General features: G+C 38.1%; 1 protein-coding gene and 1 pseudogene across 3 annotated transcripts; both read left to right on the forward strand.

Moving 5' to 3' along the window:
* LOC109455077 (small ribosomal subunit protein uS2 pseudogene) overlaps positions 1-2,075 on the forward strand; it is a 91,777-nt pseudogene extending 89,702 nt beyond the window's left edge.
* Positions 2,030-23,332, forward strand: API5 (apoptosis inhibitor 5). 3 transcript variants are annotated; one of them, XM_088789522.1, is made up of 14 exons: positions 2,030-2,244; positions 6,940-7,101; positions 8,177-8,270; positions 8,733-8,798; positions 9,322-9,473; positions 11,134-11,340; positions 12,068-12,172; positions 13,315-13,404; positions 14,329-14,510; positions 15,477-15,570; positions 17,205-17,261; positions 17,796-17,872; positions 18,395-18,531; positions 21,082-23,332. In XM_088789522.1, exons 1-14 carry the CDS (start codon positions 2,176-2,178, stop codon positions 21,084-21,086), a joined length of 1,497 nt encoding a protein of 498 aa, XP_088645648.1. In that variant the 5' UTR covers positions 2,030-2,175; the 3' UTR covers positions 21,087-23,332. The 3 variants fall into 3 exon arrangements, with proteins under 3 accessions (XP_088645648.1, XP_019602005.1, XP_088645646.1); XM_019746446.3 differs by having other exon boundaries at positions 21,229-23,332; XM_088789520.1 differs by lacking the exon at positions 17,205-17,261 and having other exon boundaries at positions 2,042-2,244; positions 21,229-21,458.
* Positions 23,333-26,945: the final 3,613 nt, after the last annotated feature.

Raw genomic sequence — 26,945 nt, forward strand, 5'->3', positions numbered from 1 at the left:
ATACAGATGATGTATTATAGAATTGTACACCTGAAACTTATATAGTAACCAATGCTACCTCAATAAATTTAATTTTTTAAAACGTCTGTTCCAACACATGAACCCAAACTCCAAACTTGAGGTACAATCAGATCTTCTCTGCTCCAACTGGTGCCTGCCTCCTATCATGGTCTCCGTTCCTTATTGCCTATTCAGTTTGGTAGGCAGTTTCTGAGCCCTCATGGGCACATGCATTGAGAGGGGAGGTGAAAAGAGGAGAAATGAGTGTACATGGGAAAGGCCTTGAACTGTGAAGTACTACTGGCATTCTCTGGTCTGACAGAGACCAAGTCTTTCACATGAGCCACTCTGTGGGATGTCACCCCCAACTTTGACTCCCATAAGGTACTAATGAGCTGCTCTCGAGCTGCCATTGACTCTTGTCTTGGGGGCTTTCTCAACCTCAGGCAGAAGCCCCTGGAGCAGGACTCAGAATGGATCCAGAATCTCTCTCTTTTACATGGCCCACCTCTGGTATCAGGGAATCACTCTGACCTCCCTACTCCAGCAAAATCAAGGAATGCAGGTCGATTCCCACGTGGCCACCTCCACTCTCATTAGTGTCTCTCAGCTACAGGGATCATGTTTCAGGCTCCTCAGAACGTCCCAGACTTGAGGGAAGAAGGTAGTAATTGCCTCAAGCTACTCACAAGCACAGCGTCTCTTTCTCTTTAAAAAAGAAAAAGAAAAAAGAAAGAAGTCATGCACTCCTCTCCTTCTACTCCCTAATCATTTTTAATATCTTTAATCTGAGTGAGGAATACAAGAGTCAGGGAACTGCTTTGTAACTATTTCATGAGAACATTCTGCACAGGCGGATCTGGCTGTGAACTTGACCATCCATTATAGCTTGATGTTTCAATCCTGAAACTTCAATTTTATCATCCATTTTACACAGGCGCACATAACTTTGTTTAGTATGTTTTTTGTGAAAATGAATAAAGGGAAACGTCATTTAAAATGGAGATGGGAGGTCAGAAGGGGGAGCACGACTACTCCAACACAGCCCAATAGGAATCATCAACAGGAAAAAACGTACCTATAGTACCTTAGTACTCCAGCCGGAGGAAGGAAGATTTCCTTCCTTGCCCCGCAAGTTGGCTAATGAGAAACCATTACCACCCGAACTTCTTGCTTCCCTCCAGCGGACTTTCCTTTAAAACAACCCCTCCCAATTTCCTCCTTTTTCTCTATCCTGATTCTCTCCTTTGCTTGTTAACTTGCCTATGGTTTTTGCTATAGCTTGCTTGTCCGCAATTACGATTCCTCTGCTATCACCATGTAAACCCGATTTGCTGATGAAATAACTAGCTGCTTTATTTTTAAGGTTGGCATTTTTGTACATACGTGTGATTATTTTATACCTGTTTTGCATCTTCCACTTTTTTTCATCTAAGCTTACATTTTAGAGACTCTTATCAGTAATATGGTTTCATTTATGTATTATCCTCTTAAAATTAGACACAATCAGGCAGCAAGCAAAGATAAATGAACTTTTCCAGCAGGCTAAACTTCACCCCGAGACTTGTTTAGTTTGGTTGACATAGTTTTTCTTAAATGACGTTTGAATGCTTTTTTGTTAAAAACAAAACAAAACACTGGACCCACTGCCCCCTACTGTCAGTGATTTGTTACCTTCCTTGAGTCAGAAGGAAATGGTTTTTGACCTCTCATGCAGCTTGAACTCCCACCCCTCATTCTATTTTATTCCCTTTAAGATCACTTTTCTGGCCGATGTGAGATCTTTAAGGACAGAAACGCAGTCATCTTTGCATGTTCCTCCACGCCTCCCAAACCCTAACCAAGAGCTTCTAGCGAAACACATCCTTAAAAAAAAAAAAAAAAAAAAGAGCTAATTTAATCGTTCTTACAGCTTTTTGTACCTCCAAGCGTTAGAGGGCGATAAAACCCCAGGAGACGCATTGGTGGTCAGTAAAGGCCGCTCCCGACGCGCGCGTCTTTACGTAGACGTTGTGGGCGGAGCCGTCCTGTGCGCGGTGACTGGCGGCGGCACTGGCGGCAGCTCGGGGCGTTAATAGTAGTGCGGCTCGCGGGTTCGGGGAACTTCAGAGGCGGCGGTGGCGCCGGCTGGGACCACGACGACAGCAGGAGCGAGCCCCGGGCTTGTCGCTCACCATGCCGACCGTGGAGGAGCTTTACCGCAACTATGGCATCCTTGCCGATGCCACGGAGCAAGTGGGCCAGGTAAGTCCCCGAGCGGCCTGCAGGGCCCGGCGCTCCGCGGCCTCGGGGAAGCGCTCCGAGCCCGGCGGGGACTGCTCTTCGCCCTCCCGCGGGGTTCCTAGCCTCCGGGCTCTTTCGTCAGCGAAGGCCCTTCTCTGGGAGTGCAGACTCCGGCTTCACCGGGGAGAGCGCGGCCGCTGGGTCCCAGGCTCCTCCGCTTCCCTTGGCAGCCTTTGCTCGGCGTGTCGTTGCCTAACTCAGCCTCCCATTAATTCTCTTCCCTGGCCCTGCCTTCTAGATTTCGAAGTCTTTCTCCTCCTTTTCGGTGGAGCTCAGTCCCTGAGAAGATTAGATTGAGAGTTCTCAAGAGATCAAAAGGTGTCTTTCTTGAAGTAAAAAAAAAAAAAAAAAAATCTGTTCATTTAGGAAGAGCGCTTAGGAGAGAGAAGTTTGTGAAAAACAGAAGAGGGGGCCATTCGTCCAGACTTGAATGGGGCTCACGATTTCATTTATTCTGGACGTGTTTTGAGCGCCTCCCACGCACCCGGCGCGGTGCGGTACGAGATGGAGACCCGTGCGCTCCCGGAACGCGTTTTTAGTGAGGGAGACGGGTGATAAATAAGAAAGAAGGTTCTTCTATGTATTTTTTTTTTTTTAATGAGAGGTGTTGTGAAAAATGTAACAGGGCCGTGCAGTGGCAACGGGGGGGAGGGAGAGAATGCAGCTTTCAGCAGAGTTTGTCTGGCAAGGGCTGTCGGCAGCGTTTGCCCCAAACACAGTTGGAGCAGTGCTGTCCATACGAGCCATTGCGTCTTTGTGTTTTCAAGCCCTGGAGTACGGAGAACTCGAGTCGGTAAGTGTGCGTGTGTGTGTTTTCTTGGGAAGGGAACCGGCTCTCTGGGAGGGTATTCTTGATCGTTGTTAGAAATCCGATGCCATGTATTTTCAGTGCTTAGAACTTCTGCTTACCCCATCCCATGGGGTGGGAAGGGGAAGATCCTAGCGACTAATAACGTTGACAAAGCTGTGGTACTGCCCCCTTTCTGGGCATGTGTGATTCAGGTAGGACCTTTTCGAGTCGTCCGGGAAAAAAAATGTTGGTATTGGGACCTTATTTTAGCTTAATCTAGAATGGTGCATACACAGTTTCAAGTATCAGATGAGTTTTCCTTCCCTGCCTATACATGAAGCGAGAGCATTCTTACAGGGATTATCTCTTATGAATGAAGAAGGGGACTTGATACACACACACACACATATATTAGATCATGAGCATGTATTTTCTAATAAGCAAACTGCAGTTGATAAAGTCTAAGTAAAGCATTATTTAATACCCTCAAACCTTCCCTTACCGCTGTCACCTTTCCGCTGGTGACTCCTGTGTTCCCCCTCCCTTGTTCAGCCTCCCTTTCCCGAACTCTGCCTCTGCTGCTCTGTCCTGTCTCCTTCCTCTGCTGTGTGTCCCTTTATCTCGCCAACCCCCTTTTCCATTGCGCTCTGCCCAGGACTCCCGGCTAGCCAAAATAGAGCAAGCCGTGCCTCACCATTATTTTACATTGTTTGACATTTTTTCAATTTACTTAAAGTTAAAATGTAGATGCTTAATTTGATATAGTCAAAAAGGTTTTAGGCTTAACAACACTCGTTAAAGGGATCTAAAATTAATTGGATATAACGGGTAAACTCTGATTTCTCCCGTGTTCTCTTACACAGGAGTACGCTGGCTTTTCAGGGTGGAAGAGCATAAACTTTACTGACTTATATTCATGAAATAGCATTATTTTGGTACCTTTTTTGTGTGATTAAGGTACAATCACAGCTCAACCAAGTTGATAATCTCTCAAAAATATTTGCTTTAGTATTAAATACAAACTAGATTTATTGAGTCTGAGGAAGAAAGTAATAATACTGCTTAGCTTATCCATTTTCTTTTTGTGGCGTACTTGAGAAATGTTTGTTGAAATGACATCCTTTCTTCTCTAAAATAATGATTTATTTCTTAGAGGCTGCATCCTGGTCCCAAACATAGCTTTACGTGTCACGCTTCTGACCACTTAAGCATATTGGTTGTGTTTCGACAATCAGTATCACTAATGTTTTCTTTTAGAAGGTATCTGCTGAGTGTGGATCAAATTGTAGTTGACTTTTTACTTAAAACTATCTTAGGGATTTTTTAAAGTGTGCTTTTTAATTAAATATTAAAAGCACACTCAAGTACACAGTTTTAGAAATGCATTAAAAGTATTTATAATTAAAGCTTCTTAAGAGCACAAGTTTATCTACCTGACACTTGCAGCTGTGTTGGAAGAGAAAAGTAACCTGTACTGTGTAGTTTTGGGAAAATTTTATTGTGGCTACAGTCCTACCTGTCTCTAAATCACTGTGATCACCAAAAATATCACTTATATCTTGTGTCTTACTTTGAAAAGCAGAGTAATAACTACTTTAGGAAGATTCTGTAAAAAAAGAATCTTGTCCCTGTGCTACAGTCAGAAGTCAAATTATTCAAAGAGCTGGCAAGGAAGAATATCATTTTATTTTGCATTATTTAAAGAGTAATTAGTTGAAGTCTATTAATAATGTCTGTGAAATTATTTGATAAAAACTGATGCCTACCAATGCTAGAAACTTGGATTTTTAGTTTGAATATGTTCAAATCTCTTCACTTTCCAAAGGGCTTGCTGTATTTGGGTTGCTGCATTCCCAGTTTATTTGCCTGTGTGGAGCCTATATTGCGGACTCAAATTTTACCTTTGACAGTCCTAGATCTGTCAAGCTCTTTTTTCCTCTTCTCCTTTGTTAATTAAGATCTCAGAACTTAAAGAAGCTTGGTGTTAGGTGCAGATCTTGACTTTAGAGCCCATCAGAACTATGTTCAGGTCCTGGATCTGCTCCTTAACATGGCTTTGGACAAATTATTTTGCTTCTCTGAGACTTGGTTTTCTCATCTGAAAAACAGGGATAGTAGTAACACCTCACTCACAGGATTACGATGAGGTGTGTACACAAGGCTTTACTCAGTTCCTGGTAGGCTTTCAAGAAATGTTGCTAATGGTTCCTTTTTATTCTCTTCCAGATTTTTTTTTCTTGGCAGGGGGATGAATTGTTTCAAGTAGGGATTCTTCATTTAATTTTAGATAATGTAAGGAGCTTCTTCAAAGGGCTTTATAAGTAAATCTTTGCGTTGGAGTTATGGGAAATTGGATTGTGATACCCTGCAAAACCAGGATGTCAGAACTATTCAAGACTTTGATTTTATTAAGTCTGTCTAGGAGCTGTGAGGCAAACCACAGGAATGTAAAGTGGTAGAGAAGTCAGCCATGAGTTTTTGAACCTTTGCACTGGAAAGTACATAATATACTTTAAAAGTAGTAACTTCTGAAGACTCATTTTTATGTCAGCATTTCAGAAGGAAGCTAACCTTACAGAATTTTTTTAAATTTAGGAGGTTGTGTTATGTTTAAGATAGTAAAAGGAGTTTTTATTAATCAGTTGATGGACTTTAGAACTAATTTTTAGAATTTGTTTTTTAGATAGGTTGGCAGTATATGAACTAAAGTAATCTAGTAATTATGCAAATTATATTAAAATCTGTACCTTTAAAAGATCTAATTGTGTCCATAGCCTTTCATACATACATAGAACACTTTATTTCTGATTATAAAAAAAAAAATGAATGTCCTTAATTGTGATCCTCCTGTACCCAAATAACTTCACATCCTGCTTTATTTTTTTCTCTTAACATAGTAATGTCCATGAAAATTATTCAATTTTTGATCATTCTATAATCCATTGGCTGTTTATTAGTCATTTTATTCTTGATGGCCTGAAGTAAGCTCACGTATCTGAAGCACTTAGCGCATGGCCTTATACAGAGTAAACGCTGTTATGTACACGTTTGATATCATTTCTGTGCTGTTTAAGGTTTTACAGTAATTCAAAATTTTGTCCATATGTCCAAACAGAAGATGTGTCTGCACTCTCTGTGTATTTATTACTATTCTTAGCCAGATTAATCGTTGTCATTTAATGAAAGGACTGGTTTGAAGGCAGGTGTATAAGGGGATTGGTAACTTGTTGACTCTTCACATTGTGAGTGTCCGAGGAAGAGCACTTCTGAATTTTTTAAAGAAGGAAACATGAGCTTTGGATGTATTATTCTAATAAAAAGTTAAATATGTGACATTAGAATCTGTTTTAATCCAAAATTGGCTGGGTATATAGAATGAATTATTGTTTTCATATTCTAAACTATGAGGCAAAATAAAGATTCCTCACCTTCCTGGTATTGCTCAATTTAAGGAATGTATTCTCTTCACCTCTTTCAAGATGCTCATTGGAAACAAATATATTTAAGTAATATAACACAATTCTTTGAGGATTCTACAACAGTCACCACAGTTTTTTAAATTGGGACATACAGTCACAAAGCGAGGCTCAGTAATCACTAGAATGAAGAAGTGTTGGTACATCAACAAACTTATTTGCTTTTTCCTCTTAAAATTATAGTCAGCCTTGTCTCTTCCCCAACCCCCAGATAACTCACGGGGGGCAGGGGAGCAGATGAGAGGAAGGTAGGTGTCCAATTTAAGCAGTAAAACTCCGAAACTAAGCCCTATTTCTTAGCCTGTATAAAATTTTACTAATTTAGATTCAAACAAGTTTGTTTAGCTTCTCATCCTTCAAAACTGTTCCTCTTCTGCTTTATTCTTTCAGCATAAAGACGCCTATCAAGTGATCCTGGATGGTGTGAAAGGTGGTATGAAGGAAAAAAGATTAGCAGCTCAGTTTATTCCAAAATTCTTCAAGCATTTTCCAGAATTGGCTGATTCTGCTATCAATGCACAGTTAGACCTCTGTGAGGATGAAGATGTATCAGTAAGTTTATGATTGACACTTTTCCACAAGCTTTCAGATGTTTCCCTTGCCATTTCCAGACATTTTCTGTGTGTAGTTAATGTAACTAAAGTACCAATCATATCATTGCCCAGTAAAATACTGCAGTATGGTCTGGCACGATGCCATACCAAGGCTCAAATCTTCATTTGAGAAAATAGCTTTTTCACCACCTTTCAACTGTTAAAAATGCATAGGCTCACAAAATACTTTTTTTTACTTATCCGTTACCCATTGGTTAAAAACAGGTTGTGGCTCACATCTTTTTCATACATTGTTATATGCTGTGCATATGAAATTAGACTATTAGTTTGCAATCTGCGCTTGCCTTGGATATTAAAAATATTAGTAGTATACGTCATAAACCAGTTTCAATAACCCTAAATATTTTGCATAGCAGAAAAGTAATTGGTTTGTGTAATAACTGTATGTGATTACTAGAAAAGGAAGAGATAGTTTTTCCTTCAAACCGAATTAGCTGTTAGCATTTCTGACTGCTGACACAGGTTCCTAAGAATTTTCAACTATTATTTCCTAGCTTTTCAAATGAAATTAGCAAATTATTACCAACATTTCATGGAGAATTTTCTAGACATTACTCCTCTACATTTTTATGTTAAACTAAATAAGCCAAGGCCATGTATTTGGCGTCAAGTACACAATATGTTCACAAATATGTATAAAGTAGTCAATACTGAAAATTCTGAAGTAAATAGTTACTAGGTATGGCATTGCCACTGTAGGCTTTCTTAAGGTAGTAAAGTGAGTAAAACCCAACGGTTGTGTATAAGCACCGTATAAACCATTGTTTATAATCTCAAATCTGTCTACTCCAGTCAGATATAATTGTATTTGATGTCCCTTTCCACATTTTATTTCTGTTACTTTGTGAATCTTGAATGAGAAATTGGAGCAAATTATTTCTAAAACTGCTAGAAATCTTATGTTTTATATTTTTGTGACTGATTTTTCTGTGGTTTTAGTTTTTTTTAAAGGTTGGGTTTGTTGTTTTTATTGATGGTATTTGGTTAATTTTTTTGTTTGAAATCATATCTAGATTCGACGGCAAGCAATTAAAGAGCTTCCTCAATTTGCCACTGGAGAAAATCTTCCCCGAGTGGCAGATATTCTAACCCAGCTTCTACAGACAGGTAAGAACTGTGTCATTACCCTTTTACCTACATGTAACTTCTCTCTGAAATAGTGCCTCTGTGTTTGGCTTTCTTATTTTTAATTAAAATTCTTTTTTTATTCAGTAGTTTGAGGCTTAATGACTTTTGATTACCTAATTCCTAGTTTTGTTTTGTTTTTAATTCTATTTATAAAGGCAAAATGACTGCGTTGCTTTGGGAATTTTGACGCATCATGATTTTCCCCAACTTCCTGTAGTTTCATAATTTTATTTTCTTAACATAAGAGCTTTCAAGGTATACAAGGTCAGGTCTCTACCTTTTTAAGGAATATGTATTTTCTTGGTACTTGAAAGAAATACTTAGTTATATGTCTACTCTCAATGTAATCTGTGAGAAACTATGTTGAACTTAAGGTTTAAAAAGGAAGCAGATGATGTTTTTTATTTATTTTATATATTGTACCACTTTCTCTCTTTCCAGATGACTCTGCGGAATTTAACTTAGTGAACAATGCCCTGTTAAGTATATTTAAGATGGATGCGAAAGGTAAGGCCACTTCTTCTGAATTGTGTTTGGTGTCTTAAAAAATTGGGGAGCTTGGCATTACTGATTAAGGATAAAGTCTAGGATTCACCCAGAGATCTATTTTCATAAAAATTCTAAGAGTTCTTAAAAAAAAAAAAAAGAAAGCTGCTTAGTTCAATAGGTTTGTGACTCAAAACCCAGCAGAAATAATTGCAAAAACACATTGAACTTTTCCATTAGAAATCTGCTGGGAAAACTCCCTTTGCCACATAAAAGAAATTCTCCAAAAATACCTGAGTTTTATTTATTATTAATAATGATTTAAAAAAAGGAAAAGTCATGTTCAACCTGATTCTGAATCCATGAACAAAGCATGTGATGACCCTTGTGGTTGGAGCTGTAGAAATTTCAAACTAATTTAACTAGTATCTGATATTCAGGATGTTTATTAACTCACTTAAAAAGAAATATAAATTGAGTTAAACTGCAAAACTTCATTACAATATAGAATTAACTTGCTGCACATGGCTATTTTGTTTTGCAGGAACTTTAGGTGGCTTATTCAGCCAAATCCTTCAAGGAGAGGACATTGTTAGAGAACGAGCAATCAAATTCCTTTCTACGAAACTTAAGACTTTACCAGATGAAGTCTTAACAAAGGAAGTAGAGGAACTTATACTAACTGAATCCAAAAAGGTAAGCTTCGTTCATCATTTAGAACTTCTCTAAAGCAAAAGAACATATTTGAAATTAGTAGTATTCATCAGTGCTATATGTAGCTTGTGTATAAAATGATATATCCTGTTAGAACCACCATAGAACTTTAAGCCTATTTTGCACTTTGGTTACTTGTGATGATGAATCAGTATGTTAATTTAAAAGGATGTGATCACATTAAAAGATGTGATCAAATTCTGAGGATACATGTTTTAGGACCCCATACAAATCACCTCTTTCAAGAAATTTTACCTAATTCCCACCCTTCTCTCCCTTCTCTTCATATTCTCTCATTATTCTGGATCATTTCAAAATGGAAATGAAATCTCATTGCAATGACCTATTTTTTCATCCTGCCTCTTCAAGAGTGAGAGACTGTGCTTATTTGTCTGGCTCCCAGATCTAGCATAGTTATGGACACTGAGATTCTCAAGGTGTATCACAATTAACTTGCACTTATGAAGTGCTAAAGCTTGGGAATAATTTACTTTTTTTCTAGGTTTAGGAGAATTCAAAAATTTCTCTAATAGCACTGCTTACTGGTAAGATTTCTTCAGTGAGAGAGAAAGGAGCAGCTCTCCAGCTGGGAATGTCCACATATTTTCCTTATGCCCAGCTAATAATGTGGTGGAGTATGTCATGATTGCTTGCTCCTTTGGCCAGTGAACAGAAGGGCTTAGACCCACTGATACGGAGCACTTACATTAAGACTTGCATGGTCTCCTATTTTGTATACAATGACCTTATTAATGTGGATGAGGCTGCTTTTAAATACAGGAAACCGAATTTGTCTTAACAGCTGGCTACAGAATTTCTCAGGGTTTTTTTTGTTTTTTGTTTTTTTTGCAGTCATCCCCCAAAAAAACCTTTTTAGACATTTTTGTTTTGTTTTGTTTTGTTTTGTTTTGTTTTGTTTTGGGGGGGAGGGGAACAGGACTTTTATTGGGGAACAGTGTGTACTTCCAGGACTTTTCCAAGTCAAGTTGTTGTCCTTTCAGTCTTATTTGTGGAGGGTGCAGCTCAGCTCCTGGTCCAGTTGCCGTTGTTAGTTGCAGAGGGCACAGCCCACCATCCCTTGTGGGAATCGAAGAGTCAAACCCACAACCTTGTGATTGAGAGCCCGCGCTCCAACCACCTGAGCCATCTGGCCACCTGGGAGCTCAGCAGCAGCTCATTGACTTCATTCTATTTGCGGAGGGCGCAGCTCACTGGCCCATGTGGGAATCGAACTGGCAGCCCCGTTTCCCAGGGCTTGCGCTCTAACCAACTGAGCCACCCATCCATCCCTTTCAACAGTTTTTTCCTTAGCCACTCTCCCATGAAATTTTAATGCCACAGGTAATACTGTATGTCTGTTTAAGTACCGTATGTATATCTGTGCTTTATACATAAAAAAAGTAAAATTTTCCAAGAATCAAATTTTGCCCCATTGGAGACAATATAGCACCCCATATTGAAAATGACGGTTTATTCTGAAGCTAAATTGACTTAAGCTAGAAGTTATCCTTTCATCAGTATTTCAGAAATATTAGTTGCTAACTGACTTCAGTAACTGAAATAAATTTGCTACACTCTCAGTATTGATCTTTCATTCTCATTCAAGTGATAAAGATACTTTTTCTAACTTGTCTCTTTCCAGGTCCTAGAAGATGTGACTGGTGAAGAATTTGTCCTGTTCATGAAGATACTATCTGGGTTAAAAAGCTTACAGACAGTGAGTGGAAGACAGCAACTTGTAGAGTTGGTTGCTGAACAGGCTGACCTGGAACAAACCTTCAACCCGTCAGATCCTGACTGTGTGGACAGGCTCTTACAGTGCACTCGGCAGGCGGTACCCCTCTTCTCTGTGAGCTCTATGTTTTACATCGCTGGTGTTTGGGGTACTCTGTTAGCTTGTATTTCTGTAGATATTCACTTGAGCATTCTCCTCAAATCTTTGCATAAAAGTAGCAACACAATGAAGTCAAAGTTTACTTTATGGAGGCCTGAGTGTGGTTGTCAAGAGGCCAGAGCAGCAAGACATTTCTTTAGTCTTCGTTAGACTTTATTAAAGTCTTGAGAATTTTGCATCATACTTTACAGTTTGGCTGAGTTTCTAAAACACTAGTTTTAGTAATTTAACTGTTTTTCCTTAAATTTTCTAACAGATTATTCCAGGTAAATATGCCCTTTATCTGGCTTTGTGTTATGATCTCTGGCCAGGAGTGTTCTGAGATGTACATATTGTAGTTTGAAAACCAGTTTAAAGGATCTATCCTTTTTGAGAAATGTACAGTCTGAAATTCAACACTGAAATTTCCCCCAAAATTTGACCCGAGAACGGAACAGTTCCAAGATGTGTAGATGTCCCAAAGCTCCATGTTACCTTGCAACAAAGTGTGCATTGTCTAGTGAGGTTATTTCTGGGGTGCTCTGGGGTATGCACCATAGTGTATTTGTAGATGCTGTGGTGCTGTTAGCATTTGTTAAATGACATTCTATTGTATTTAAGCATTTGTTAAATGACATTCTATTATATTTAAGAGAATACGTCTCCCTTTTCTGACAACTCAATGTTCTTTGGATTTTTATAGAAAAATGTGCATTCCACAAGGTTTGTGACTTATTTCTGTGAGCATGTTCTCCCTAACCTCAGCTCCTTGACTACCCCAGTGGAAGGTCTTGATATACAGTTGGAGGTAAGAGAAAATTTCTGCTTTTAGTACTGAAAAGGTATTCTCATATTTTAAGAAACCACTAACTTAGATCTGATTTCTAAGAGAGTAAAGGCCTGGTGATGGCTAGCTAGTAATCTCTCCCAGGATTAATTACATAGGAATGCTTTATGGATTCAGTTAAAGGTTACTGCAATAGGAAAGCACTGCTTGTAGTTTTAATTATAGTCAGTCTCCACCTTTGTAGCCTTAATACTTTTAAATAAGGTATTTAATTCATGACAGTTCCCATCTTTGTCCACATGGATGGAGCTAGATTTAAGCTGGTTTAACACAAAACATCCTTTATCCATTCTCCAATAGAGTTGTATCTCAGCTGTAACGTACATGTACGTGTTTTACATTTACTTAATCTTCCCACGTTTAACCAGATTCCTCTCTGTATCTCCAGAATCTAGTGCAGAGCCTGATTCTGAAAGGCACTTGATTGTTGAATTGAACTGAAATATGGAAATGTATGTGCCACTACCCTCATAGGTCTTTGGGACAGAGAAGGTCTCACTGTGCACTAACACAAGTTTGCTTCACGTGTTCTGGGTGTGGCTCATCAGACTGGGATTGAATAGAGTGGAGATGAACCTCAAAAATAATGGCAATTACCAATACTTTGAATTAGTATCCAGAGACTAAATATAATAGCAAATGAGGCCCACTCTAAATGTTAGTAAATACTTCTTTGCTGTAAAGAGTTCTTCCTCAGTGTCTCTTCAAAGTACAAACTGCCAAGTTAATGTATTTATCATTTTTGCGCTGTATTTTGCACTATCATTATTAACCTGTAACAGAAAGTATCATGTATATTCTTTTCCTTACTTCTCACAGCTATGTTAAGAGTCATGAGATCTGATTTCTAAGAGAGTATGCCTTGCCACTGACATATTTTGTGACTTTCCCAAGTCACATCAAATTTCTGACCTTCAGTCTCCTCAACAATAAAGTATAGATAGGGCTGCATCTCTAAATATTATTCCAGTTCAAACATTCTGCTTCCATAAAAGCATAATTGAAAAATAAGCAGTCTTAAACAGTTACCTAGAATCATTTTTATTTTACAGCCCTTGCTCATTCAAAAAAGAATACTAATCACAGTGAATTGTGTGTTTTAGGTATTGAAACTACTGGCGGAGATGAGTTCATTTTGTGGTGACATGGAAAAGCTAGAAACAAATTTAAGGAAACTGTTTGATAAGTTATTGGTAAGAACTTTTTTCTTTCCTTATGGCATAGTCAGTATTTAGCTCCATAGTCTATAGTATAATAATTCTAGCAAGTGTTATTAGCTGCTCAGACCACATGTTGTCTACTTTAAAAAATCTGCTTTAATCTTTGGCATTCCTTCTGTTGTTGATGCTTTGCGTATGGTACAGGATTTATATAGTAGGTCTGCTATTTATCAAAATATTTTTTACATTTGCTGCAGTTCACCTTCAGGTTGCTGCCCAAAGCCAACTAGCTTTAGCAACCAGGAAATAAAGTCATTTAAGTCACAATCGTGGGGAAAATAGGGCATCTGATAAAGTCATTATCAGCATCACCAAATGATTTTCTTGTTGGATGTGAGCAGTTACATAACTGACATAGTGATAAGCATTAGACCCATCGCAGAATTGAGTCACCTAGCATCTGGTGCTCTTCCAGACCTAGAATACCTACTAGGGTATTACAACACTGACATTGAATGCCTCTGGCAGTACTTTGAAAGAAAAGAGAGCTGATACTTAAATAATATGGTCTAATATTCGGAGATTTTTAGTGTTAGCATAATGTAGTGGTTAAGAGCATCAACTTCTCATGTCAAACCTAGATTGAATCCTGACTCTTCAGCTTACTGATTTTTTTCCACCATAGGAAGGATACCTAAGCTCTCAGAACTCCATCTACATTAAGTGCTAATAAATGTTAGCTACTTTAATTGCCATTGTTAGTAGTAGTAGCAGCTATAACATAGGTTAATATGGAGAATTGACAGACTAGATTGTTGATCCAATAGGTCTAAAAGATATCTTACCTAAATTTCTGATCTTGGTAGTTTTTAATGCTTCATGTCCTACAATTAGTTGAGCATATGTCTATAATTATTTAGAGCAGATTGCAAACTTCTCTATATTTTCATCTCTTAGGAGTACATGCCTCTCCCTCCAGAAGAAGCTGAAAATGGGGAGAATGCTGGTAATGAAGAACCCAAGCTACAGTTCAGTTACGTGGAATGTTTGTTGTACAGCTTCCACCAGTTGGGCCGAAAACTTCCAGATTTCTTAACAGCCAAACTGAATGCAGAAAAGCTCAAAGATTTTAAAATCAGGTGATGTATGATTGAAGTAGTCCAATCCTTGGCAAAAGTACTTTGACTATCTGATGCTCCCTGGGTTTTATTTTCATTTTTACGAACGCCCTCTTTCCACCCTACCTCACCCCAGTGGAACAAAACAGAAGAGCCACAAAACAGGAATGCATGTAAATATCCAACACCTGTGGCATAACAAATCCATAGGGGAGAATGAACTTGTTCAAAAATGGACTCTGGCTCTTCCCTCTTGCTTTATGATTTAGGCGGGTTCCCTAACCTCTAACACCCCAAATTTTCCTCAGCTGTTAAATGATAATAGCACCTGCCTCATAGAGTTGTGAAAATTAAATGAGACAAAGAATGGAGCTTTGAGCACAGTGCCTAGCACATAATGGGTACGCAGCCAACTGTAGGTACTATTGTTATTAGTATCTTAGAGTGTAACTGAGGGGCAGCACTGGAAAAATCCTAAGTCATTTTCACAAAGACACTTAGTACTGAATCATTTCATTAATAGAGTCACATCTTAAAGTTTGAAATGCTTGGCCACTGTCAGCTGTTACTGTCCTAGTCTACTCTTTGGTAGGCAGAGGTGTAATGATTGGTGAAACATTTGATCAGAAGCAGGCAAGTTAAGAGATTACTCTAAAAATGAAACCAGATAAAATAAATGCCTGTTGTTAAGCAGAGTGCCTAGCAGTCTGCAGGATGGAGTTACGGTACCACCTCTTTGTTCACATGGTACCTGGGAACAAACTTAAAAAAGAGATTACATGGAACACTTTGAGATTTATATGAGTTTATAGTACTAAATTCTCAACTCTGCAATTTTGTTTATTTTTAACTAGACCTTGAGGTGCAAACAGGTCAAACACTGTCCCTTTGTAGCAGATAAACACAGAGAGTGACGTGTCTAAGTCAAAGTTGAAGTAGGACAGTTGAGGTGATGATTTGCTAATTAACAAATACTTCTTCCTGTAGGTTGCAGTACTTCGCCCGTGGCCTGCAGGTTTACATCAGACAACTTCGTTTGGCTCTCCAGGGTAAAACAGGCGAGGCCTTAAAAACAGAAGAGGTAAGAACACTGGGTCACATCTGACAAGCAAATTTTTATAATAGCCCCCAGTTATTAAAATTTATGCATTGAAATGTAACATTCGACTTTATTTGAACTGGTGATACAAGTCTATATTGAAGATATAATACGATCGTAGAAGATTGTCTACATATTTCGTTATTTGCTAAGTTATATTTTTATCATTGTTGAAATATCTTGAATGTTTCTAATGTTGGTAAACAGTGTTACCAAACTTAGATACACACTGGTCTTTTACTGGGGTCTCATTAGCAGCACATGTTTAAATATTTGATTGATGGTTGTCAAATTTTTAATTTCACCATTTTGAAATCCAAATACTTTACATTAGAAAAAAGATTAAATTGCCCATTATATACCAAACTATATGCATATTTGTGTTGGGATTTTTGGTTCGCTGATCTCACCTACAGGCAACCCCCGTATAACATGCTTGTTAGGTTCCTAAAAAATGCCGTGTTATGTAAATCCATGTTATACGAAACAAAGAGCTAGTACAAAAAAGGGGGTTAGGTTCCAAAAATTAAAAAAACATACTGTTATATTTTTATAATTAAGAGAACTATCTTTATTAAAGCAATTTTCACTTAAAGTATAACATTAATATGTATTAAATAATGTTTTCTTCGTCATCACTGCTAGTAAGCACCATTAACCGAGGGCATTTTCTTTTTGACAAGATATCTTCATCCTCTGAACTTAATATTCCACGAACAAAATAGATTTAAAATTCTAACAAATTTTAAAATTCTGCAGTCAAATCTGATATGACATCCACACTCAAATGAAAAATTTCAAATGGGATATCTTTTGCTCTTAAAAGCTCTTATTATGTTCTGTGTTGTTCGGGGATTTTCCTAATTTCGAATGAAATATTTTTTGCTCTTAAAAATTCTTATAATGCTCCATGTTGTTCAAGGATTTCTCTAATTCTCAAACCGTGTTAGAGTGAAACCGTGTTCTAGGGTGTCGTGTTGTACGAGGGTTTCCCCCCAATTCTCGAACTGTGTTAGAGCAAAAACCGTGTTATAGAAGTGCCGGGGTTACTTGTATTTTGAACAGTCTCATCCCAGTCCTAATGAAATATTTTAAGTTTTCATCATGTCTTTCTATAACTTCAACTGATTATTTTTAAAACAACTCCTATGTGCATATAACTTGTCTCTTACACATTTTTCAGGTAAATTGTAGATACCGTGTTTCCCCGAAAAGAAGACCTAGCCGGACAGTCAGCTCTAACGTGTCTTTTGGAGCAAAAATTAATATAAGACCGGGTAGAACAGAATAATAATTATAATATAATAATTATTAAAATATAATATAATAATTATAATAGTCATATTAATTTTTGCTCCAAAAGACACGTTAGAGCTGGTTATCTAGCTAGGTCTTATTTTCGAGGAAATGGTTAACACTTTCAATGTTCTAACCTGTCAAGGGAACACAAAGATTTATTTGCTTTCTCTGCCATCTCTACACTATGTAGTTTAGAGTCAGAGAATAGGACTAAGCAGAAATGATTCTGAAAGAGAAGTATCTAACTCTATATGGTAATGGAATGTGCATCATAAAAGTTACTGGCATTTTAATTTAATTTTGTTTACCTTTTACAGAACAAGATTAAAGTTGTTGCATTGAAAATAACAAATAATATCAATGTTTTAATCAAGGTAAGTCTTCCTTTCTTACCCAGTAAGTAGTGTAAGAGGTTATCCATGCACTTTGAGGTCTGTAATGTTACTATTTAAGGGGAGATGCCATTGCATTCCCGATGTTTGGCCTTTTAAAACTTAATGCTTTTTACTATATCAAGTGACATTTCTATAGTTATTACAAAATCACATGTTGTTTTATTTATTTAAAAGTTATTGCAGAAGATACTGCAAGCAAAGGGAAGCATACAGACTTCCTCTGGCCCAAAGCATTAGAGCAGATTCATCTGGATTCAGAAATTTCACTGACTTAAGTTCTGGTGGTTGTAGTGCTACTGAGTCCTTTCAAATTGCCAATAAAATCCTGCTTTGCTTACACTAAGAATGGACAGTCCTATGTAACACATTGAGAGCTTTCTGTACTCTAGGAAAGCTTCCTTTCCTAAAATGAATCTTTAAGATGTCTCCCTGTTTTTCACCCTCACCACCACTCCCCACACCACCAAATACATTTCAAAATACAGAAATCTTATCTAATTTTTGTCTCTTTAGGATCTCTTCCACATTCCTCCTTCTTATAAGAGCACAGTAACATTATCCTGGAAACCTGTACAGAAGGTTGAAATTGGGTAAGAAATATATTTAAAAGATATTTAAGTATTCTAATGTTTATGATTTATAAATATGAAAATCTGAATTCAGATGTTATATTTACTGTACAAAAGATATATTGTTAGTTAAATGATTCTCAATAAGATGTTAAAATATGACTGTTAGAAGCACGACTTAAAATATAAAATCTAATCCTAGTAATTTATAAAATGATAAACTGGTGGAATACAACCTTGGAATTTTCAGACTTGTTTGTACTCCTGTAACATAACTAGGCTCTCTGACAAGTTTTACAGGAGTCACTTGCATGTCGTCTTGGAAGCTACATACTCTATAAACTATTTTAAAGCCCTGCAAATGCCCTCAGACAATGTCTGCATAACAGGCAGTTAATCTGATGACATCAAAATGTTACTTACTTTTTTCAAGTGTGACTATCACCTTTAGAATGTCTTTCATATCTGATATGCTAAATTACCAGTGTATTGACAGCCTCTGGTATAATAGAATTTTATTGCTGTTCTTCCTACTGTTAATAGGCAAAAGAGGGCCAATGAAGATACAACTTCCGGTTCACCACCGAAGAAATCTCCAGCAGGACCAAAAAGGGATGCCAGGCAGATTTATAATCCTCCTAGTGGGAAGTATAGCAGCAATTTGGGCAACTTTAATTATGGTGAGCGTTTCCGTTTGGGAACAAGTAATATAAGAGATTAAGCAGAAATTGTGTTGTACTTGATTTTCATTAGCAATTATATATAGTATCAGAGCTCTTTCATGTGATTTTTCTGACTTGATGTGGGGAACTAGAGCTGTTAGGGAAAACAACTCATTCCGTTCCTCTCTGACATACTCTTGTGGGCTTACTGAATTGAGCATGCAACTCTAAGAACTTATAAAGGAAAAATATTCCTCTTGTATTCAGAGGAGCCAACAGAACGAAAAAGAAAGGAAGTTGGCATGAACCATTCATTCCTGGTTTTCCCTTTTCTAGCTTCAAGGCAAAATACTGCATTCTTCCTCAGGGATGGAGCTGAGGGAGAGATGTAGCTTCTGGCAGATGTGGTATTAATGATTCTTCATGGACTTTGTCACCCTACTGCTTGTCCTCTGTCTTCTGTACTGCACCCAAAAGTGAGGTCATAGAAATGGAGTCAGATGTGAAAGCATTACCTGGCAAGGAAGATGTGTCCCATGGCAGTCTCTCCTGCTGCCGAGAGTGCAGTCCATACAGCATATTAATACACTCAGTAGATGTAGCTGAACATTTAAGGGTAACCCAGTTCTTCATATTAAAATTCACTCAACAGTTGAAAGAGTGGCTTTTAGTGGTCTGTTAGCTTATAGCTAATAATAATATCTATAAAGATGTTAATTTGTTGAGAGTGTTGATACTAAATTTATTGAGAAGTGAGAGTTTTATAATGAGTGTGGTAGGGGGGAAATGTGTAAACATGTGCAGTAGATGAGGCCAAGCCATAAGTAGTAAAAAATTGCAGGAGTTGTAGCCGACATAAAGGTTGGGACATGACCTGAAGGCCTCCATGGTCACGGCTTCTATCACTGGGAGCATCTTGCCCTCAGACCACCTCTGCTTTTCTGAATGCGTTCACTGGGGTAATAAACGTGATGGTTTCATTTAACTGGTTTGCATACCGATCAACTTAGAAAAATGTGTCATGACGTGAGAGGTGACTATGAATAAGATCCCATTCTATTACACAGATAAATATTGGCTAAGCCGGGGAAAGATCTAGTCAGTTTTCTAACTCAAGAGTTTCTGGAGAGGGAAAAAAACATCAAAATATCATCCAGATAAGGTAACTATGTTTTCTAGCCACAGTGGCAAAAAAAAATGGATTGCACTAGTGACTTAATAGGAATTTTCCAAGTGTCCATCATTATCGATTGAAGATAGCAACACCAGGTTCTTTTTATGGCTCCTAACAAGATTGCTGCAATAAGGAAGTTGAAAAGTTCAGTGAAGAGACTTGCTCTTTGGAATTAAAAGTTTAAGACTCTTAATTCATTTATGTATGATGAAAAGTCCAGCCTTACTGATAAACTTCAATTAGTTTTCTTCACTGAAAAGACTCCTTTGAGGAATATTTCTCTGGAGCTAAAAAAGAGAATCACAGACTGATTCTACAGTATGACTTAAGTGACTTGATTTTTCAGGAACAGATATGTTTAATTTACATCAGTAACCCAAATACCATGTGTATACGTATCACCTTTTCAGCACCACCTCTGAGCAGCTCATGTAGCTGATAAAGCAGTGAGAAAAAAACTGTCATTTTTGTGAGTCCGGGTGCTTGAAATATTATGGCCAAAACAAATTGACTATCCGTTGCAATTGAAAGGAAAATTTCAGTTTAGCCCAATTTTTCAAAATTTATCATTGACAGCTTACAATATTTGTATTTATGTCACCAACTTTTGAAGGCCAAAAGTTTTTGTTAATTCCAGATTAAGTATAAAAATTTTGATAGTTTCATCATCTTTGGTAGTGATAGGCACCAAAATAAAGAACTAAGCAATAACACTGTCACCTTGAAACATCTTTGTTAATGGGACACATTAACTGAGTACCTACTATGCGTGTATTTGGCAACTTGCCTGTGCTTTGGTACATATGAGGTCTGACCATTAAGTTCGTGAACTTGTTGCAATGATGTTGCTAACCTTTTTTGATATCAGAGTGATTATTCATTATGAATTTGTACCAACTGGACAGTTACCCAAGTTTACTATTTGGAAGTGCTGAAAAGGCTGCGTGAAAAAGTTAGACGACCTGAACTTTTCGCCAACAATTCATGGCTCTTGCATCACGACAATGCACCAGCTCACATGGCACTGTGTGTGAGGGAGTTTTTAGCCAGTAAACAAATAGCTGTATTGGAACACTCCTTACGCACCCGATCTGGACCCCAATGACTTCTTTCTTTACCAGAAGATAAAGGAAATACTGAAAGGAATGCATTTTGATGACATTCAGGAGATCAAGGGTAATACGATGACAGCTCTGATGGCCATTCCAGAAAAAGAGTTCCAAAATTGCTTGGAAGGGTAGAGTAGGCACTGGCGTCGGTGCATAGCTTCCCAAGGGGAGTACTTCGAAGGTGACCATAGTGATATTCAGCAGTGAGGTATGTAGCACTTTTTCTAGGGTGAGTTCATGAACTTAATTGTCAGACCTCGTATGTTACCCTTGTTTTACATACAGATTGAATTTGTAGATGGTGCAGCAGAATACCAGTGCTGCTTTTACAGAATCCAGTGCTACAATCAGAGCTACACGCTACATTTCTTCTGTGTTTGCTGTTTCGTGAAGTCTTGAGCAAGACCTAAACCCTTGTTCGCTTCTTCGTAGAGCAGAGAGGAGCCTTCAGGGGAAGTAGAGGTGGCCGAGGTTGGGGAGCGCGAGGAAATCGTAGTCGGGGACGACTCTACTGAACAGGACATCGCATTCGTCAGCATTGTCACGAGCTTAATATACTTAAATTCTACTACTCATTGGATTGCCGGGGATGTCCCTTTAAAAGGACTGCTGCCTTCAGCTAAAAACTTAATGTTCTTTATACCTTTGTATGTATGATCTACTTTTGTATCAGACCATGGTCGTGTCCAAGGTAAAACCACAGCGATATTTTTGGATGCTCTGCACAGTCTTGACTTGTTTTTGCAATATCATTATTAAGACTTCATTTTGTGAATCTTACTTTTAAACATCTTAATAATTTGTTACTGATAGCTGTTCAAGTCTAAAATGTTATGAAATTCAGTCCATTTCTGGTAACTGGCAAAGATCATCAGTTTTGAAAGGTTACTGATTTTCCTCTCCCGTCTTATTTTTTTATTTTTTATTTTTGCCCAACATATGGAGAAGAGTAATAGTCGATCTTAACATTTTATTTTCATTGTTTTTTAATAAAGCTGCTAGGCAATGGTTCATTCCTACCTAGTGTCATAAGAGCAAAATACCAACTTTCTTAAAATGTAGAAATGACATTACATTTTTAGGAGAAAGTAAGTTGCTTTCCACTGCTTACTCAAGTAACTCTTCTCCATATGTTGTGATAAAACTTTTGAATATGGGCTCTTACTATTTGAATAGAAATGTGTATGTATAATATACATACATGCATAAGCATATGTGTGCGCGCGTGTGTGTATATATGCATGCTGTGAAACTTGACTACACAACATAAATCATTTTTTTAAATTCCAGGAATGGGTAATCTTTGACATGGTGATCACCCTTTTGAGGCTGAATCCATTATTAACTTGTTATCTGTGTTTTCCTCCCAGTAGTGAGGGATTTTGAGTCAGTTGTACTTACATGATTATTGTTATTTAAAACTAAAAATAAACAAAGGCTGCGTTTTCAAAGATAAGTTTGGAGGTTCTGGTTGGAGAAATACAGCCAAAATATTGAATCTGATGTACATATAGGTTTCTACAGGATGACATAGAATAATTTAGAATTGGGGGATTTAATAACCAGGGCAACCCAGGAAAAGTGACTTGATAACATGGTGTACCAATAATAAGGGATGCTCCTCAGTTTGCTTTTGCCACTTTGAAGATTTTAACTTCTCAGGTTATTAATCAAAATTATTGTATAAGTTAGCTAATAGAATCTTTAGGTGAAAACAACAGATGGGGGGTTTGTGGAGTGTTGAATGTCATGGGCATTTTTAGTAGCTAGGACCTTTGCTCTGCATTTGAATGTTTCATATATTTTTGTTCTGCAGTTAATCTTCCCTCCCCAAGTTTGCTGTTCGAATCCAATGCCTGAACGACATTTTCTAGTAGTTTGACAAATATTTTGAGGAATAGTTTGTGATTCCAATGCAGGTGTCTTCATTACTGTTACCTCTACATTGGGGAAAAAGTAAATCCCCTTTGTTAGAATTACTGCACATGTTTAAGTACTAGAATGATACCAGTGAGCAAAAAAGTTGGATCAGCTTGACTATGGAGTGGTGGCAATAATCTAAACATTCCAAAAGACTGAGCTGAACCTAAGCTCCCTTGGAATCGGAACAGACATAGGAACATGGAATTGCCATTTGAAAACTGTGACCAGGTAGTCTGGGCCTCAGAGGCAGATCGCCAGTGGCCCAAAGCCATTTCAAGTACAGAAACTATATTGGGACTACAGTTATATAAATTTGAACATTAAGTGTAACTTTTCCTCTTTTTCTTTTTTTAAGAATATTTGTAAACTCAAAGCTGAGCAGAAGTGACTTGACTTTCTTGACGTTGATACTGAGTTGACTGTGTTTCTTCCTTTACCACCTCATTGTACCCTTCCCTTTCCTAAGGCAATAGTGCACAACTTAGGTTATTTCTGCTTCAAAAATTTGAATGAAAAACTTCATGCCATGATTTTTTTTTGCAAGACACCTGTTTATCACCTTGTTCAAAAGTAAATGTTCCCTTATGCTTTTGAAATAAATTTCCTTTTGTAATTTTGTTTTGTGTTTTGATGTGTTATGATTATGATAACTTCAGATTCTTGGATATTCATTAAACATTTATTGGCCACTTCTCATGTGCCAAGCAGTGTGTTAGACCATAAAAATACAAAGACGGACAAGCTACTGCTGTGCCTTCAGAGAGTTGTCTTGCAAAATATCTTTCATTTTCATCCTTTGGATTTATTTTTAGACGCTAATACACGCCTCTGAAAAAAAGGATTTGGTTCTTTTTATCAAAGAAAACATGAGATACTTGCCAAATCATTATGAAATAATTTCCATCCTCAAGTTAATATGCAAAGCAAGTTGGAACTTCTTAATTTGACTATCAGCCTATATTAAAGTCTTCATGATGTAGCACCAAAGATGGTTACGAATATTCAACAGCCAAAATTTAAATGGAGCAGAACAAGACAACTAAGTTCCCTTGGTGATCATATCCTGTGGCTTTGATACCATCTATACGCTAAGGACTGCCAAGTTCCTATGTCCATTATTTCTTGTCCGGAGTTTCACAACAACCTCCTAACTGATTTTCCTGCTATTACACTTGACTCTCTACAGCATGTTCTAAACACAGCAGCAGACATCCACTGTGCTATCTGAAGCTATTCGGTGGCTCCTCGATTCTGAATAAAGAGCAAACACATTGCCATGGCTTTTAACTTTTGACCTCAGCCGCTACTCTTCCCCTCCATCACTCTGCCCGAGTCAGTTGGCTTCATGCAGGCCAGGCAAAAACCCACTCCTGCCTTACCGTGTTCCCCCGAAAATAAGACCTAGCCGGACCATCAGCTCTAATGTGTCTTTAGGAGCAAAAATTAATTTAAGACGTGGTCGCTAGGTCTTTTCAGGGAAACATGGTAGAATCTTTGCACTAGCCATTCCCTCTAGCCACTTGTTCCCTTATATCTTGCTTGCCTAACTCCATCTTCAAATCCTCAAAGATCACCTTCTCAAGGAATCCTATTTAATACTGTAATGCCCCTTTTTACCCTACCATATGTTCTCTGGCACATTTGCCAACTTCTAATGTACTATATAATTTGCTTGTATGTTTACTCTGTCTCCCCCAGTGTAATGTAATGTGGCCAAAATGCCACAAAGGTAAGGATTTTTCCATGGTGTTCACTGGTAATTGCACGTATCTAAAATACTACATGGTACACAGTAAACTTTCAATAAACAAGTGAAAGGCAGTGTTTGGGGCTCGGGATGTAGTGGTGAACAAGACAGGCAAACTCATGATGGAGTTTACATTCTATTCTCCAGAGCCTCATAAGCTGACTTCAGAGAGCAGTGTTATGAGGACACTAAAGCGTTCTAATACGATAAATGTGTAAGAGCTAGCCTAGAAAGAATGGTTAGAAACAGCATCTGAGGAATTCATCTGAGCTGAGACCTGGGTGATTATTTGGAGCCAACCTAGTGAAGATTTCAAGGAAAAGTATTTGAGATCGAGGCAACAAGACCTCCAGAACACGTGGCTTTAAGACGGTGCTCAAGAATGGGCTATCTCAAAGCTTGTAGTTTCCTAACCTCGACCCGAGAACTTCTAAACTCATCTACTAAGACAGTAAACCACTTTCAGTAACTCAGAGGGCACCATGTTCCTTCTGATGTTGAAGCATGTTTCCTCCATCTGTAAAATCATTGTTCGAAGCAACCCCCACTCCTCTCTTCATCTGGCTGACTCATCCTACAGGCAGGTCAGACTAGATTTGACCATTCACCTGTGTGCTCCCTCAGCTCACTATCCTCCCCCCCCCTCCCCATTTTAGAAACTATAAGAGGAACTCAAATTTTCAGTTCTGGGTGGGTAGAAAAACAGCAAGTGAGACTTAATTCTAGCAAATGTAATAGAAACTAAAACTTTAACTAACTAAATCTAATTTATCAAAAACCTAAGAAATTGTAGATTTGTTCCGAGAGGTGGTACATGTATTCCCCAAAACTAATGTAACCATAAGTAAGAAAATCCAGTAAAATTCTGGTCATCATAAAGAGTTGATACTAGAAATAAGATCTGAGACAAAGCCTAGACAGAATACTAAATACAGTTCCAGTCTATTACTCAAATACTAAGTAAAAAAGGAACAGAGATGAGCAAATAAAAGATGAGGGAATGGTATTCCTATGAGTTTCTCCTCATAGGAATACCATTTAGCATGCCATAAGTGATGGACGTCAAAAAGCACAAATTCATGAAAGGTTTTAATACAACAAACTTGGATTTAATCATAAAATCCGGATATTGAAACTTAGGGGTACGTAAGGGAGTAAAACAGTATAAACTTTAGCTACGTATAGAATGAATAGTCACAATACAAATACTCCATAGAAACTGTCCCCAAATGTATTAACAGCTGCAAAGATTTGGATAAGTTAATGGCTGGTAAGTGTATCTGGAAAATTCTTTGGAGGCTGACCATCATGCTATCCTCCTGAGCTCACTGAACACTTGGTTTCATCCACAGTAGTCCTCATGCTTCAGACTGCCTGATCTATTTGGCAAACTATTTCTAAGTGGAATTCCTATGTATTATGTATCTTCTGCCTCCCCTTTGAGAATCCTCTTCACTTTGCATATGGCTGTTGGAGAGCGACACCTGTACAGCCCTTCCTGCCATAACCAGCTTTCCTCCCTACACCCCCTCTCAACCTCCATCAATTTAAAATTGCTCTAAAGGAATTAACCATATGTAGTAGGTTTCCAATAATTCCTTCCACTCCTGCTCGAACTTGCTGCTTCACTTCTCAGGATGAGTCCATTTCAGTTTCCCCTTGAATCTGGGCCTGCCTTGTTACTTTCTTTGACCAATAGAATGCAGAAGTGAAACTGCCAGCTCAGGGCCTGGTTCCCCAGGAGCCTGGCAGCTTCTACTTGAGCCCTGAACCACCACGTCAGAAGTCTATTCACTACCCTGACACAGAGAGAGGCCCAGCCACTCCAGCTAAAGCACTATGCATGTGAGTGAAGCCAATTTAAGACACTCCAGCCCAAGGTCCCAGCTGAATGCAGCTTTCTGAGTGATTCCCCAGCCAACAGCAGGAAGAGAAGAACCACCCAGCTGAGTCCAGCCAACAAACTAGGAAGAAACAATCATGTTTTAAAACTTAAAATTTAAGCCACTAAGATTTAACTTGATTGACTATGAAGCAAAAGATAATCAATTAACAGAATTTAAACCAGTGTTAACTCTTTCGCGTATTTATATCTTAAGTATTTTTTCTAAGGAATAAACAGTATAGAGATATTCTGCAACTTTCAGATAAAATGGCCCAAGGGAGGAAATTAATAATCCAGAAAGATCATTTTATCATTGTCCAATTCCTAGCTTCAAAAATTCTGTAATTCATAATGAGTAAATAAAGGACCTATTTGCTAAAATACTTATGTCATGCGGGGTGGCCTGCGGGGTCTCTGCTCCCGCTCCCCACATAAGAACGCAGGACATGGTGAGGCCAAAAAGGAACACCCACAGAGCCATAGGTAGGGAAGTCATGCCACTATAGTCTCACTGGCAGCTGGGTTGGAGACACAGGAAGCAGGAGTCACACTGTCTGCAACCTGCTGTCCACTTCTCTGCAATCCGCAACCCGC

The sequence above is a fragment of the Rhinolophus sinicus genome, chromosome 14, assembly GCF_057876585.1.
Source record: "Rhinolophus sinicus isolate RSI-liver-muscle chromosome 14, RSI-T2T, whole genome shotgun sequence".
NCBI lineage: Eukaryota > Metazoa > Chordata > Mammalia > Chiroptera > Rhinolophidae > Rhinolophus > Rhinolophus sinicus.